This window comes from Pteropus alecto, unplaced genomic scaffold, assembly GCF_000325575.1.
Source record: "Pteropus alecto unplaced genomic scaffold, ASM32557v1 scaffold92, whole genome shotgun sequence".
Taxonomy (NCBI): Eukaryota; Metazoa; Chordata; class Mammalia; order Chiroptera; family Pteropodidae; genus Pteropus; species Pteropus alecto.
Window position 1 is genome coordinate 5,343,243 of NW_006432447.1, and position 17,721 is coordinate 5,360,963.

At 34.3% G+C, this 17,721-nt stretch overlaps 1 protein-coding gene across 3 annotated transcripts in view; it reads right to left on the reverse strand.

Moving 5' to 3' along the window:
• Positions 1-17,721, reverse strand: part of PPP2R3A (protein phosphatase 2 regulatory subunit B''alpha) — a 153,369-nt gene that overhangs the window by 17,920 nt on the left and 117,728 nt on the right. For all 3 annotated transcript variants that reach the window (XM_025043596.1, XM_006907221.3, XM_025043595.1), the window contains 3 exons: positions 16,928-17,103; positions 16,277-16,395; positions 14,309-14,415 (listed from right to left, as the gene is read on the reverse strand). In XM_025043596.1, coding sequence (XP_024899364.1) covers positions 14,309-14,415; positions 16,277-16,395; positions 16,928-17,103 — 402 coding nt within the window. The remainder of the gene's footprint in view (positions 1-14,308; positions 14,416-16,276; positions 16,396-16,927; positions 17,104-17,721) is intronic.

Consider the following 17,721-nt stretch of genomic DNA (forward strand, 5'->3'; position numbering starts at 1 on the left):
CCGTGTCAGTCATTCTTATCTCTGTCCCTATGTATGCTGAACCTTCATTATTATCTTGCTATAACAATTCTCTTCTTATTATTTAGGCTTATATTGCCCTGTTCTTAGTAAGGTTTGTACTCCTCTGCTTCTATTTGCCTGATAGTCACTTGCTCCTAATTATGCATTTTTGTTGTTGTTGTTATATTGTTTTAGGTGAGCTGACCCCTTTCAGTATTTCCTGTAGTGCAGGCCTCGTAGTGGAGAATTCCCTCAATTTTTGTATATGTAGAAAGGTCTTAATTTCTCATTCATATCCAAAGAAGAGCTTAGCTAGATACATTATTCTAGGCTGGTAGTTCCTTTCACTTAATATTTTGAATATTTCATTTCACTCCTTTCTGGCTTGTAAGGTATGTGCTGAGAATTCCGACGATAATATAATGGATTTTCCTTTATAAGTTACCATCTTCTTCTCCTCGGTTGCCTTGGGAATTCTCTTTGTTGTTGATTTTTGGTAATTTTAATACAATGTGTCTTGCTGAAGGCCTTTTAAGGTTGAGATAATTGGATGTTCTGTTGACTTCTTGAATTCCAACCTTCAGCTCATTCCTTAGATTTGGAAAATTCTCGTCCACTATTTGTTTGAAAATGCTTTCTAGTCCCTGTTCCTTTTCCTCGCTTTTGAAAATGCCCATTATTCTTATGTTTCCTTTCCTGATGGTATCAGCTAGTTCTTCGGTTTCTCTCTTCTTTCTTCTGACTTATTACTAGATTTCTGTCTTTGATATCACTGATCCTTTCCTCCATTTGGTCGACTATTTCCCAAGCTTGCTATTTCATTTTTCACTCTTGCAGTGTGGTTTTTTTTTAATCTCAAGAAGATCTGTTCTGTTATTTTTGAAGGTTTCCATCTCCTTGCTCTGCTCATTATGTTTTTTTTTTTCAATTTCTGTAATTGTTGATATGACTCATTTCGGAACTCATTGAGATTTTTCAGGAGTACCATCTTGAAGTCTTTGTCATTTAAGTTGCATATTTCTATGTCTGTAAGCTTATTTTCTGGAGATTTTTCTCTTTCTTTCTGAGATGTCTTGTCACCTTGGTTGTTCACAGTGTTTAATGGACTATTTCTCCACCTGGACATTAATAGAAGAGTATTGTTTTTTTTCCAGAAAGATGATTTATCATATAAAGGTCTCTCTTCAGTGTGCTGCAAAGAAGACGCTTTTCTTTTGGTTTCCAGTAGGTGGTGTCTAAGCCTATTGGATCCTGCTTTATATAAAGCATTAATAGTATCTTTTTATTTTCTTGTAGATATTTAATCACACTCACTACCCTCAGTCTAAGGCCTGTCAGTGTTAGCAACATTTTTGGTAGCGTTTGCTCATATTTCCCTTGGGTTCTGTGGTGTTCGGTCTTGGAGGATATGGCCCTGGGGAGGGGCCCTCTGGGATGGGGGCTGGAGGCTACGGCTCAGCATTGGTTTTGTAACCGCGGATAGTTAAAATCAACTGTTGTTTCTCTGCCTTCCCTCTTCTCTGCTTTCTGCCTTGATGGCTGGGCCCTACTGCCGGCCACGTGGAGCTCAGCACTCCCAGGCATGGCTGCTCAGGGAACTCGCCGCACCTTCTCCATTCTCCCTCTTCCTACAGGTAGCCAGCAGCTGTGAGAGGCAGCTTCTTTATTTCTCCCAGTCCACTGCCCGACACCCGGGGTTCTGACCTGTGGTAGCTCTTATGCGCAGATCCCACGCTCAGACGTGCCGGTGTGCAGTTTGGGTGTTTTTTGTTGAGTTTTAGATGTTCAGCTTATTGTTGTTTCAAGGGGAGAGATCTAGGGACTTTTCTCACTCCGCCATGTTTCTAGAAGTCTATAATTCTGTAGTGTCTATAGTGATGCCTCCTCCTTCCTTCCTGATTTTGCTAATCTGGATCATTTCTTTTTTTTTTTTGGCCTTGGTCTAAAGTTTTCTTAAAAAAAAAAAAAAAAAAACTTTCCAAAGAGCCAACTTTTGGTTTCATCAGTTCTTTCATACTGTTTTCCTATTTTCTATTTCATCAATTTCTACTATGATCTTTATTTTTCCTTCTTTTACTTATTTTGGGTCTGGTTTGGTCTTCCTTTTTCCAGCTTAAGGTAGAAGCTTATATTATTGATGTTAGACTTTTCTGAGCCATAAATATTCCTGTAAGCACTACTTCAACTGCACCTATACATTTTTATATTTTATTTTCATACATTTCAAGAAATTTTTAAATTGCCCTGTGGTTTCTTTTTTGACCCATGTGTTTTTAGTATGTTATTTAATTTCCAAATATTTGGAGGTTCCCAGATTTCTTTCTGTTACTGACTTCTAATTTATTTATATTATGGTCCAACAACACACTTTATATTACTGTAATCCATTTGAATTTATTGAACCTGGTTTTGTTCACCTAACATGGTCTGTCCAAGAGAAGTTCCACGTGCACTTGAAAACATGTATATTTTCCTGTTGTTTTGTAATGTATTCTCTATTGATTAGATCAAGTACTTTGTATTATTCAAGTATTCTGTATTCTTGCTGATGTCTGTAGTTCTAGCAGTTACTGAAAGAAGAGTGTGGAAATCTCCAACTACTTGCTGAACTGTCTGGCAATTTTGTTGCCTGTGTTTTGGGGCCTTGTTCGGTACATATAGTTAAAATTGTTTTGTCTGGCTATTACATTTAAACTGTTGGTAAAGTAGGAATATTCGTGTTTAATTCCTGGGTGAAATTTCTTTTTTTTGACCATTTAGAATTGGTCAGTATTTATGTTCTTGCTATTGATTTTGAAGAATGTGATTTATAAAAGAACCCTACTGGTCATATGATGCAACCTAGTTTGTTTGCCTTTTGATTGTGATACAAAATTTGTCACTTTTTAAATGTACCGAAATTTATAATTTTCAGTACACTTATAAATTTCTCCCATTTCTTTTTTTTCTCTCTTTTATGCTTTTAAAGTCTGTTTATTTGCATGCACACATTAGTATAATATGCACATTCTTTCGCCCTATCACAGAGAGCCACCATTTTACTTACTAGTTGGTCTTTTCTTGACACATTTAAGACACTACTTTTATCATATACTACATTGCTATATGTACATTTTCTATTTAGGCATGGATACTACACTGTGTTTAATAATATGGCTTTAATAGTACACCTCCCCTGTACCCCACCATACCTTTATTTCTTTTCAAAACTCATTGCTATTCTTGTGTATTGTTCCGCATGAGTTTTAGAATTAGCTTATCACGGTCCGCAATATATTTTGGGATTAATTATATTGAGTTAATAATTTTAACATGGCAAATAGTCTTTATATCTTATGAGGAAGTTTTATGTTCATGTATATTTTTCAAGTCACTTTTTTTCTTATTACAAATGGAATTTTTTTCCTGTTATACTTTTAACTGGTTATTTCAGGTTTATGGGATTAATACCCTTTAACTGTTAACAAGATGGTCTTCTTAAGTTTGCTTAGTTTTAAGGCTTTTTTTCCAAAAATATATTAAATATTTTTAATATGTTAAAAATATATCAAAATTTATCATGTGCCTTCAAAGAATCTTTATATATATTTTTTCTCCCTTAATCTGTTAATGACAGACCTTGTAAAGCTGAACTACAGTTGCAATCTAGGTATAAAACCCAGTTACTTTTATATATTGGTAGATTTGACAAATTATTTAATATTCTGGTTCAGTTTTCATATCTGTAAAATGGGAATAACAGCATCTACAAAATAGGGTTTTTGTGAACACCTAATGAATTAAAATATTTAAAATACTTAGAATAGTGCTTGGCACATAGTATGCTGTGTATATGTGTGTGTGTGTGTGTGTGTGTATTAAAAAAATAAAACTTTTAACTTTTTATGTACTTTATTTGGGTCTATTTTGTCATCCTTTATCATGTATCCTGGAAAGGATGGCCTAATTCATTGACTTCAGTATACAAGTTACAAATTTCCCCTTTTCATATCCTGTAGATTTTAATAAATACAATGCTTTGTTCCCTGGTTCTAAAAAGACTATAATTTGTAGTTTGATTTAACATTTAAAAAATTTTAACATTCCAGATATGTGCATTTTTTTGTTGTTAATTTGGTTACATTTTAAGTAACAAATGTGGCATGTTAGTAATTTAAAAAAATTGTTGGAATTTCCTTCATGTTTTAATAGGCACTTTTGTGGCTGTTCCATGTATATTTTTGGGTACCAAGTATATATTTGGGTATCTATGAAAGCTTACCTAATTCTGTATTTTTATTTTTTGCCCATTTGGTTTGTTGGTATTTGCATGACTGTAAATTTGTCCATTTTTCCTTGTATTTTTATTAGATTTGCTTTATATATTGCATAAAGTTCATACCTTATTTTCATTGACAACTGTTGAAATATTGGTTTCTTTTGAAGCTTTGAATTCTATTTGTCTCATTAATGTTGCCATAACTGATTTCCTATTGTTATATACATTTGGCTGTTACTTCTATGTTAGGTATAAATATAAAGAATAGTATACAGTTCGATTTTTAATCCAATCTGAGTTTTACAATTGATACTCTATCTGGACTTATTCTGATAATTTATTTTGTACTGTCTTTATCTTTTTGTCTCTTCTACAGTGCACATCTGTTTTTCCTTTATCGGTATAGCATTCCCTTTTTTTCTGGCTATATTCTCTAATTTTCCCAATTTGCCTTTGGAAAACATATGGTTTAGATAAACTTGACTCCTCTCCAAGATCAGTTCTAGGCCTCTAGGAGTTGCTTTATGAATAGGATCCAAACCGAACCAATTACAGCCAAAAGGATACAAATTCTGGGCTTTTGTTAGAACTTGTGGGAAAGAGATTTCCTCTTTTATTTCTACTTGAAGCTCTTAAGTGATCATCTTGCCACCACTTATGAACTACTTTAAGAGTGAAAGAATGAAAGAAAAGCATATCTAAGATATGAAAGAGATAAAGTCTGAGTCTCTAAAGTCAGTAATATCCCTGGATTTTTCAGTTCTATAAGCCAAGGTTCACTTTGCTAATAGTAATAAGTTTTTGCTATACCAATAAGAGTTGAGTTTAGGTTACTAGCCACCAAAAGAAAGCTGATTAACACATTTGTCTTTAGTAGATTGTTTTCTTTACTCAATTTTTTTCCCAGTTAATATAATTGTCTTTTTCTAAAAATGGGATTAAAAAGTTTTCCATTTTTATTCTTTTAGTGAATGACCTTAACTTTTAAAGACATACTTTAGCCATTGTTAGAGAAATAAAAATCTATCAGCGTCTGTATTCTCCATTTTAATAAAGATTCATAGTATATTACCGTGACCACCTTTTACTCTCTCACAATAGTATCTGTGATCAAAAATAGTTCTAAAAATAAATTTGACTAATTTTGTTGCTCATGATGGTTTCTTGCATCCCACTATTCCTCTCGGATCCATTTATCTTCTTGCTAAAGAATATCTTGTAATATTTCTTTCAGAGATAGTTTGTAGGTGGTAAACTTTTTGCATCTTTGAATGACTGATAATGCCCTTGTTTAGCCCTCACAGTTAAATAGTAACAAAATTCTAGGTTCAAAGTTATTTTCTTTACAGTATTTGAATGATATTGCTCTATTTCTGTATTCACTTTGTGGTTAATCTATTTTTTTTCTCTGGTAGATTTTCAGTTCTCTTTTATCTTCTGAAATTTCACTCTAGTACAGGGATTGGCAAACTACAGTCTGCGGGCCAAATTTGTTTTGCCACCTGTTTTGGTACAGCTCATGCTTTTACCTTTTTAAATTTGAAAAAAAAAATCAAGTATTTCATGACATATGAAAATTACATGAACTTACTATATCAGTGTCTATGATTAAATTTTATCGGAACACAGCCACATTCATCTAATTACGTATTATCTATAGCTACTTTCAAATCACAATGTAGTTGTGCAAAGAATGGCAAAGCCTGAAATATTTACTACCTGGCCAGAAAAAAATTGCTGATTCCTGTACGTGCATATGCTTAAACAGCTAAAATCCTGAGATTTATCTGTCTGTTAATGCTACTGGTTTCTACTAAGATTTCTTATCCCATTACCACAATTATTATTCCAAATCAAAAACTTTTCAGCTGTGTCCATTCAGTTATTCAGCCCCATGATTGTTTTTTCATTTAAAGTTTTTTCTTTTCATTGCCAAGAAACTGGCCAGTCTTGCTTCAAGTGTGCAATATTCTTTCTTATCTCTCTAAAAATTCTAAATATACTCATTTTAATGTCTTGTTCTGTTGCTGTAGTGAGTCTCCTTTCAAAAGTGAAAGTTCTTGTATTTGTTGACTATTTTATTGCTATTGTCAACTTTTTGATATTTGTTTATTTTTCTATGTAGTTGAGAACAGACTACTGCCTGTTTGCACTGGCTGCTTAGGAGGGGGCAATGTGGGCCTGCTAGTGTTTTCAGTGAGAATGGGGGTGGGGCAGTGTGGGGGGGTGTATGGGCCACGCTGCTTGTGTGGATATTTCAGTGGCTGTGCTTTCTCTACCCCTAGATCCCACACATGTTGCTTTTGTCTTTCCTTTAGGAGTAGGATGGGATATAGAGTCATGTGCCACTTAATGAGTTTAGGTCAATGAAGGACTACATATATGATGGTGGTCCCATAAAATTATAATGGATTATAAGCAAAAAGTTGGATTGATACTCAAAGAAAAGGCTGGACCTAAGATGATGAATTTCCTGCTAGCTCTGGGGGTTAAAAAGAAGAGGCTCAGCATACACCTGCCCTCAACTGGGGCTGGAACTGGCAAGGGAGTGAGAGGAGCAGGTTGGGGAGGAAGAACCCAGGAACTTGCCCTCTGCCCACCCCCACCTACCCCTGTGCACAAGCACACACACATCACTCACACACAAACTCACTTCCCTTCCCTCAGTTTCTCTTTTTTCAGTCCCATCGTCCCCCACCCTGCCCCCATTTCCTTTTTTTATTTCTCATCTCACACTTCAACTTTCTGGGTCTCTTTCGATCTCTGCTCACCCTTTCTCTTTTCTTTCCTTCTCCCTCCCTGCTCCTGATGTTAACTCTCAGACGGTGCCTCCCTCCACAGCCATCCCCCTGCTCCCCCAACACATGTACACAAACACATTTTATCTTTTACACCTTATTTTTATGGCACCTCTTCAAATAGTATTTGTTTATATACACAAATACTATTGTCTCACAACCACACAGTATTTGGTACAATAACATGCTGTACAGGCTTGTAGCCTAGGAGCAAATAGGCTATACCATATAGCCTAGGTGTGTAGTAGGCTATACCATACAGGTTTGTGTAAGTGCGCTCTATGATGTCTGCACAAGGACAAAATTGCCTAAGGATGAATTTCTGTGAACGTATCCCTGCTGTTAAGTGACATATGACTATATAGGGTGTGGCCTACCTGGATGCTTCTAATCTCCCTTTTGCTGTTGGTTTCAACCAAGCTCAGATGTGGATCATCCTTAAATACTGCTCCCTTTATCTGTAACAATTATCTTCTGCATCCTCTCGCACAGAACCTAAGCTGGCTCCCTCTTCAATCTGATCCCATCTACTTTATTTCACTGAGTTTCTCTTTTTGTTTGTGGCGTAATATATATTTTGTAAATGATCTAAGACTAAGGTAATTTATGTATTTTCAGGGATTAGTTTACTATGGCTGCAAATAATGTTTTAATTTCTCCTTTTTTCTTTCTGGAGTTTTTCCTTAAAACAAAACAAAACAAAACAAACCTGATGTTATCAGGACAGTTATTTTGGGTGTTCAGTTCATTCATTTTTTTTTTTCAACCTTTGCTATCATTTCATAATTGAATAGTTTTCTTTTTAAAAGTGACTTTATTCCATTCATATTCACTAAAAATATTAGCTTTAGGTCTGTCATCTTTCTGTTGTGTGACCTGTGTTTTTCTTTTGTGTTGTACACGTTTTGTGATTTAATTAGAATATTTAGAGTTTGGCTTTGGTTTTTTAAAGTGTTTATTTTAATTAATATTATTATGCTATCAACTTGACTTACCAGCCCTAGAGGGTATTTTGGAGGCCCTGCTAATGAAACTCACATATATATATTCTCTCTACCTCCCAATTTCAGTTAAATTGTTATTTCTAGGATGTTAGACATATATTTCTTTTTCCTTTCTACACCCATTTTGGTCACATAATTTTTCTAGAATATTATGTTCTGATTAATATCCTTTCTACATTTAAATGGGTTAATTGCTCACTATTTTTTTAAAATTTGATTTTAAATTTATTGGGGAAACATTAGTTAAGAAGACTGCATGCATAAACTTCAGGTATACAACTTTATAATACAACATCTGTGTACTCATGACCCAAAGTCTAGTCTCCTTCCATGACCATGTATCTGACCCCCTTTACCCTATTCATTCTCCCTCAAACCTCTTCTTTTTGGTAACCACCATTCTGGTGTCTATATCTAAGAGCTTATTGCCTTTTGCTTTATATCCCATATATGAGTGAAATCATACGGTTCTTGTCCTTTTCTATCTTCCTTCACTTAGCATAATACACTCAGGATCTATGTCGTCATAAATGGCAGTATTTCATCTTATTTGTGGCTGAGTAGTTTTCTTTTGTATATACGTACCACATCTTCTTTATCCACTCATTCATTGATGGACACTTAGGTTACTTCCATGTCTTGGTATTGTAAATAATGCAACAATAAATATAGGGGTACATATAACTTTATGAATAAGTGTTTTCAAATTTTTTGAGGTAGATAGCCAGAAGAGAGATTGCTGGGTCATATAATAACTCTGTTCTTAATTTTTTGAAGAATCGCCATACTGTTTTCCATAGTGGCTGCACCAATTTACCTTCCTACAACCAGCAGTGTGCAAGGCTTCCCTTTTCTCCACATCCTCTCCAATACCTGTTATTGATAATAGCCATTCTAACAAGTATAAGGTGGTATCTCTTTGTGGTTTTGATTTGCATTTTCCTTATAAATAGTGATGTTGAGCATTTTTTTTCACATATATGTTGGCCACCTGTATGTCTTCCTTGGAAAAGTATCTATTCAGGTTCTCTGCCCATTTTTAAATCAGATTTTTTTTTTTATTGTTGAGTTGTAATGAGTTCTTTATATATTTTGGTTTTAGCCCCTTATTAGAGGTAACATCTGGAAATATTTTGTCCCTTTTTGTTGGTTGCCCTTTTTGTTTTGTTGATGGTTTCTTTTGCTATGCAGATGCTTTATAGTTTGGTGCAGTTTCATTCATTTTTGCTTTGATTTCTCTTGACTTTGGGGTCAAGTTGATAAAAATGCCTCTGAGACTAAGGCCCATAAATTTAATGCTGATATTTTCTTCTATGTATTCTATTGATTCAGGTCTTATATTCAAGTCTAATCCATTTTGAGTTAGTTTTGTGTATGGTGTCAGATAGTAGTCTAGTTTTATTCTTTCGCATGTGGCTTTCCAGTTTTCCCAACACTGTTTACTAACGAGACTTTCCTTTTTCCTTGTATGTTTTTGACTCTTTTGTTGAAAATTAGTTGCCCATACGTGTGTGAGTTTCTTTCTGGGCTCTCAAATTCTGTTCCATTGGTCTGTGTGTCTGCTTTTCTGCCAGTAGTATACTGTTTCAATTACTGTAGCTTTGTAGTATAATTTTAAGTCAGGGAGTGTGATACCTACATTTTTTTTTTTTTTTCCTCAGGATTGCTTTGGCTATTTGGGGTCTTTTGTGGTTCTATACAAATTTGAGGATTTTTTTGGTTCTGTTTCTGTGAAAAATGCCATTGGGATTTTGATAGGGATTACTGCTTTGGGCAATACGGCCATTTAAACAATGTTAATTCTTCTGATCTATGAACACAGATTCTCTTTCCATTTTTTTATGTCTTCAATTTCTTTCAACAGTGTCTTGTAATTTTCAGTGTATACGTCCTTCACCTCCATTGTTAAGTTTTTCCTAGATATTTTATTCTTTTTGTAGTGATTGTAAATAGGATTTTTTTTTTCATTTATCTTTCTGATATTTTGTTTGTATAGGAATGCAACAGATTTTTGTATATTGGTTTTGTATGCTGCAATTTTACTGTGTTTATTGTTTCTAATAGTTTTTTTTTTTTTTTTGGTGAAACCTTTAGGGTTTTCTATATATAGAATCATGCCATCTGTAAAAAGTAAAATTTCACTTCTTAATTCCTAGTGTGGACGCCTTTTATTTCTTTTTCTTGCCCGATCTGGCTAGGACTTTCAGTACTATGTTGACTAACAGTGGTGAGAGTGCATACTTGTCTTATTACTGATCTTAGAGGAAAAGCTTTCAGTTTTTCCCCATTGAATATGATGTTAGCTGAGGGTCTGTCATATATGGTCTTTATTATGCTGAGGTACTTTCTTTCTATACCTATTTTATTGAGTGTTTCATGCGTGTTGTGTCTTGTCAAATACTTTTTCTGTATGTATTGATCATATGATTTTTTTTTTAATTTTGTTAATGTGGTGTATCACATTGATTTGTGGATATTGAACCATCCTTGCATCCCTGGATTTGCTAGTATTTGTTTAGGATTTTTGCATCTATGTTCTTCCAGAGGTATTCACCTATAATTTTCTTTTTTGTGTGTGTTGCCCTTGTCTGGTTTTGGTATCATGGTAATGTTAGCCTAGTCTTTTCTCTTTTCTTCTTAGTGAGTCTAAATAGGTTTGCCAATTTTGTTTATCTTTTCAAAGAACCAGCTCTTTGTTTCATTATTTTTTTTCTATCAGCTTTTTGTTCTCTATTTCATTTATTCCTACTCTGATTGCTATTACTTCCTTCCTTCTGTTGACTTTGTTATTTGTTCTTCTTTTTCTAGTTCTTTAAGGTGTAATATTAGTTTATTTATTTGGGATTTTCCTTGTTTCTTGAGGTAGGCGTGTAATGCCACAAACTTCCCTCTTAGTACTAATTTGGCTGCATCCCCCAAATTTTAGTATGTCATATTTTCATTTGTCTCTATATATCTTTTGCTCTCTTATTTCTTCTTTGACTCAATAGTTGTTCAGTAGCATGTTGTTTAATCTCTACATATTTGTGGTTTTTCTTCTTGTTAATTTCATTTCATACCATTGTATCAAAATATATTTGGTATGATTTCAATCTTCTTAAATTTATTGAGACTACTTTTGTGTCTCAACATGTGGTCTATCCTTGAAACTGTTCTATGTGCACATGAAAATATGTATTCTGTCATTTTGGAATGAAAAAGTTCTATAAATATCAATTAAGTCCATTTGGCATAAAGTTTCATTTAAGGCCAACATTTCCTTACTAACTTTCTGTCTTGATTATCCATCTGTGGCTGTGAGTAGTGTATTCAAGATCCTACTATAATTTCATGGTCTTCCTGTATTCATTTTTATTGTGGAAGTATCTAGGGCAAGACTGATTTTTTTCCCCTTTGTCTGGTGACCTGCATTTTTAAAAAATGGAACTCCCCCCAAATAAACTTTTATTTATCTTTGAATTCTGGTAAATTCACCACATATCTGGGGTCAATCATTATCAGTATTTTCTGAATATGGTGTGACTTCTGACCTTTCCGATTCAGGTCATCCCTTATTTATGAAAAGCTTCTCTATTATCTTTGAATGTTTTTTCTGTTCCATTTGCTCTAATACATATAAGTTAGATACTTTTTGTTTTCCTTACATATACCTAATTTTCTTTCTGATACTTAATTGTTCTTTTTTATTCCATTTTACTTGCTATTTCAAACCTTTCTTCCATGTCCATTTTTTTCTTTATGATAGCGAAGAAATATACATCCACGAAATGATTTTTAATGGTCACATGGGATTGCACTGTGTATATGTTGGATAATTTTATTAGTATTCCTATTAGATACTTAGATTGCCTCAAATTTTTCACTGTTACAAACATCCATATGTCCCTAACAGTAGTGATGTTGCATCATAAGATAAGTAAACTTGTTCTAATTCCTACTAAAGAAGCTCAGTGCCAAAAAGCTTTAAATCATGCTTGTGAATCTACTTGCCTGTCTTTTCATCTGATGCAGTCAGGCTCATAATGATGATGATTTTAAGGGTTTCCAGGTCACCGACATAAAAATGAGACCTCAGTTTTGTGGCTATGCATATTGAGAAAATCTCCAGATTAAAGAAGTAGTTCGGTAATGGCTTCTTCATTACTCTCAAAAAATATATTAAAGACTTAATAGTAGGGGTGAAAAATGGTACAGTCTCTATGGAAGACTATTTCACATTATCTGCCATGCTGGATAGTTTATGTCTATCCCTCGAGATCTGCTCTCTCCCTGTCTCTTGTGTCCCAGGATGTTGACGCAACAGCAGTGGGCTCTGTTGTGTTCTGGTTTCTGGTTGGAAGCCAATGGGAAGTGCCAGCAGGATACTGAAGGATATGAGGAGAATGAAATTGGGTATTTATTCTAGCAGCTGTCTCTTAGCTGGGTTGCCACTGGTTGGCTAAATCCCATTACTGAAGGTCGGAAGTCCTGTTAGGTGATCTTCTCCATATAGCTACTATCTTTGGGTTCTGGTGATGGTTTCATCTCCTTGTCCTTTTAGACTTAAGGATGGAAATGGCTCTCCACCATTCCCAGTTTTGGGTGTCTGCATCATTTCTTGTTGGTTTTTCTAAAATCCTCCTCTATCTTTGCAAGCCTGCTACTGTTTGCTACTTTTCTAGAAATTTATCCTACATGTGTATAAAATGACATGTTATAACATTATTAATTGCAACATATTTCTAATAGTGAAACATAGCCCATGAACAAAGGACTGTAAAATAATGGTATAACTGCATAGTGGAATATTATGCAGCTGTAAAAATTTAAGAGCATTCATCAGCTACACCTATGGAATAATCTTCAATTTATTGGTTTATCCCCCCCCTTCCAACTTTCAGTTATTTTATTAATTTATTCCTCATACACTCAAGGCCCCTAAAATATTTGTGAAGCCTCAATGATACTACATTGATCATAAAATACAAGTCTGTGGTTCATCATGCTGTTCTCCCAGTCTTTGCTGTTATTGTTTTTAGCTTCATTGAGATTTACTTGATATACAAAAAGGTGTACACATTTAATGAATACCTCTTGATGAGTTTGGACGTATGTATACAATTGTGTCATCATAACCAAGGTACTAAGAATATCTGTCACCTCCAAAACTTTCCTTGTGTTTTTTTTCTGCAGAACATTAGATCTATCCTTGTAACATACTTTAAAGTGTACCATACCATATTTTTAATTATAGGTAACTATGTTGTATAGCAGATGAATAAGTTCTCTAAAACTTATTCATCTTGTATAACAGAAACTTTATATAAGTATGGAAAAGGCAAGGTACCAAACAATGAATATAGTATGCTATTATATGTGTAAAAGAAGAAATAAAGAATATATATGTGTGTATCTCTCTCCACACACACACACACACACACACACACACACACACACACACACACACACACACACACACAGTGTGAGGACGTGTGAAGGGAGAGGGAGGGAGACTGTCTTTGAAAGGGTACACAAGAAAATGGTAACTGGTTGCTTCTGGAGAGAACCTGGTAATAGGAAACTTTTTACTATTCTTTTGTTTCTTTGAATATTAAATCATGAATGTACTGCCTATTCAAAAAGTATATTACATTAATAAGTATTAATACTCTTAGAGAAATTATGACTAAGGAAGAATTAGAGGAACTAGTAAAGGAATTGCTAAAAGATGATGGAGTCAACAAATTATAAAGTTACTGAAATGTTCTAAGTAAGCATAAGCAGTAAAAGTTTCAGATAATTTAATTTCTTACCACTATAATAAATTCTATGTAGAAGTTCCTTCCTTTCAGGGTTGAATGCAGAAAACCATATATGATAAAGATTTGTTTTAAACATGATCATCTTTATTACTTAAAAGAGCTTCAGTTTTTTTTAGCCTCCTCCTGTATTTACAGAGTTTACTCACATCACTAACAAAGTAGTATGACTGCACAATGACACGATCTTAATTTCCAGTGAAAGGTACAACTCCATTAAAGAAAATGGGACATGAGAAGACTTTTCAGGAAATTGGTTAAGAAGGGAAGAGAAAAGACTGCTGGGAGAAATAATCATTCAACTAAAGTTGCTTAAAATTACTCATTTGTATGATATTCAAAAATGGCAAATATAGGAAAAGATTACTAGCTTGATTTTTAAGGCATTTTCAGTATTCCTGATATGGTTACCCTGCTAAAAAAGTTCAAGACATAAGAAGATTCACTCACCCTTCCTGGAACTGTGCTTGTGCAGACTCCTCTGCTACAAGGGTCTCATACTCCTCAGCAGCAAACCTGTCCCAGTCAGAGGGCTCAGGCACATCATTTTCAACATCCTGGTTGGAAAGAATACAGCCACAGGAAATAAAAATAATCAAAGACAAAGAATTGGAGATAGGTCATCACAATGTTATATATCACTGAAAAAAATCTGTCTGAATGTTTCATTTCAATACATTAAAGAGATCTAAAGTAACACTCCTAAAGTGATTTTCTACACCTCTAATCACGAAATTATAATGAACTGTTCAACAGCTAGATTCTTTTGGTCTAGATTCTTCAGCCTTTTAATCAGAGATCTTTCTCTAGTGCCTCCTCCACTGGCAATTTGCCCAGAAGCTATCCGGAGTAACCTGGGGTTGCATATGTCCACCTGAAACGTGCCATCCTCCCTCCCTCTGGAAAATTTTTATTGCTTCTTTCAAAGCCAGCTCAGGCACCATGTCATTTGTGCTATCTTCTTAGAAACAACCCTTCTCCCTCAATTTCCTTTGCTATTGTTTGTGTGTGTGTATAGTGCATAGTATATATACTGTATATAAATATGTATACTTTCAGCCTTTTGTTCTTCTGCCTTTTTATCTCTATATACCCATTCTTCATATACTGAGTCTTTTTCATCCCTATATAACCCGTGTCTCTTCAACATAGTGCCTGGAATTTACTGAGCACTTCCTGACTAATAATGTTCTTTGTAGATCAGAACAAATATTGATAATTACCACCTCTAGAAAAGAAAAGTAAAATTTAAAGGTATAAATTAAAAGTAAAATTTATAGCACAAAAGAAGTGAAGGGGGAAAAGGCCATAAATTTTATTTTTCTTGTACAATATGGGTAGCATCCTGGATTATATATTTCAGGTAAAATAATGTTTTACCATAATGAAAATGAGTTAGCATTGCCCTAGGATGTAAGGTTAGTTATGCTTAGAAGAATGCAAGTACCTAAAAATTGATCAAAGTGTTAATTGTTATACTTAATCCATTTTAAGAACCCCAACCCCACCTTTTAACATCTCTGAAATTGGCATGCATCTTAGACTTACAATGGGTAATGTTTTTTCTTGCTTAAAGGTATATAAAATAATGGGGCATCTTAAAGTCAATGAAATATAATAATGACTTTAGGCTAGTGATAATGCACCTTGATATGCTCCAAAATCAGGTGCACAGTATTTATTTTTAGAAGGTGATCCTTGTATTCTCACTACTATTTAGGTCAAACAGTTATGCAACATGTGGAAGAAAAAGACCATAAATTTCCTGTGGTTGTACTCCTGTAGGACTTGACTAAAACAGTCCTTTTCTATCAACATAATTTTTACTTTTTAAACGGGATTATAGAAGGGAAAGTAGTGATTCTGCTTTTTGTTAGTGTTTGTTTTTGGACAGGGATCATATAGCCAGGGTTTTCTGAGGGTCCACAGGTTTTTGTGTATAGGGAAGAATGCTTATCTCTATTCAGGTGTAGAATGACTTCAAACTAATAGTCATGCATAGCAATCATTACCGCTTGAAAAAGTGCTATAATCTGAAGGCTGTCTATCATGGAGAGCTTCTTGTTTTCATTATGATGGGAAAAGCTATTCACCATGTCACTCCAGAATTGAATGGTATAATTAAACCAAGCCAAATAAACTTTCTAATATAGATGTGTCTATTGATAAATTTTTTTAAGTTAGAAGGACACATTTTTTTTTTCAAAAACATTTTTTTGTGGCTAGTTTCTAATGTAAGTACACAGGCCATAAAATTCATTTGATGGTCCTTTATTCTCTCTTTTCAGTATGTGATGAAATGTTTTAAATGTTACTTCTTTAAATACCAAGATTCCTGAAGACAGAGACCATTTATTATCTGCAGCACACAGGCCCTGATATTGCTGCCCTCAAAAAGAAGTAAAAGTATACTGGTACCTTCTGGATTGCAAAGGGATCTCTCTGTTCATGGTCTAAGTATTTCTCCAGATTAAAGAAAGTGTCATAAAAGATGTGAGCCATTCTGCATCTCTTCAGATCTCGTAGAGTTATTTTGCCTGTGTAAAAACAAAGTGAGTAAATTCCAAGAGTTGTTTTGGCAAGTGAAAACTTCTGAAGTTTAAAAGTGTATGTATATGTTTATGTTATTATAAAGATCCCATTTAATTTTTTAGGTAAAATTCACATAACATAAAATTTACCATTTTATTTTAACTATGTTAAAATGTACAATTCAGTGGCTTTTAGTAGTACATTCACAATGTTGTGGATCCATTACCACTGTTCATTTTTTTAACATTTTCTTTCCACCTAAAAGGAAACCTGTACCCTCCCCATCTCCCTTTACCCCCTACTGCCAAGTCCCTGGAAATCACTAATTGCCTTCTATTTCTATGGAAAAATCCCATTTCTTAAACAGGATTTGCGATCAATTGTTGGTTCTACACTAATAGTACAGGAGAAACTTAAATACTTCTATATTTGGGAAGCCTGTATGGAAGACTCTCTAAAGTTAAATAATTTAAGACAATTGAGATTATGTGTCCCACTCTATTACATAGATAAACAGTGAAAATGTCTCAATCTTACCCTCACTGGCTGGCTTCACTAGGTCAAGCATTTGGCAGAGCAAATCATGGAATGGCAAGGGCTCAATGCCCATGGCTTCCATACGTTCACATTGCTCCTCATAGAAGTACTCCAGCTCGTACATGGAGAGTACACCATCTCCATCCACATCCATGCAGCGGAACCAATACTCAATGCTACAAGATAAGGACACTCATTAGCAATGGCCTCCTAAAGGTCCTTTATTCACTCAGATTTATTATTGCCCATGTTTCTTTTTAGACGAAAGTTACATATGTGTATATTTAGACTTAGACATAGTTTTACAAAATTTGTAAGAAAAAATGGCAGATTCCTCCTTCCCTTTATTTTCCCTCCCTCAGAACCAACCACTTTCAACATCTGATTATTGTGGTTTTTAATCTTCATATTTTCAGATAAGATACCTGTATTGCTCCTTTCTTACATTTAAGAATTGTGTGTTAATTTCACTGTGAAAGAGGAGGTTTAGCTCCTTTACCACTCAGTCTACTTTACCTGCATGCCCTTTCCAACCTCTTAATATAGTTAAATTATTCAATATTAAGAACTTATAACTTTATATTTTTACCTCTTATTTGCTTAGTTTCCTGCGTGTGTATTACTAATTTAACCCCAAAATCTCTGCCAGTTTTCTACATCCATAATCATTTCCATCAGATATTCTCTCAACTGGATTTTCTTGAAGTCTTCATTAGTTCCTTCTGACCTATTCTAATCTGGATTGGTTATCCTCTAAGCCTGGTTCACAGTTTCATCCTAAAGATTCCTATTAC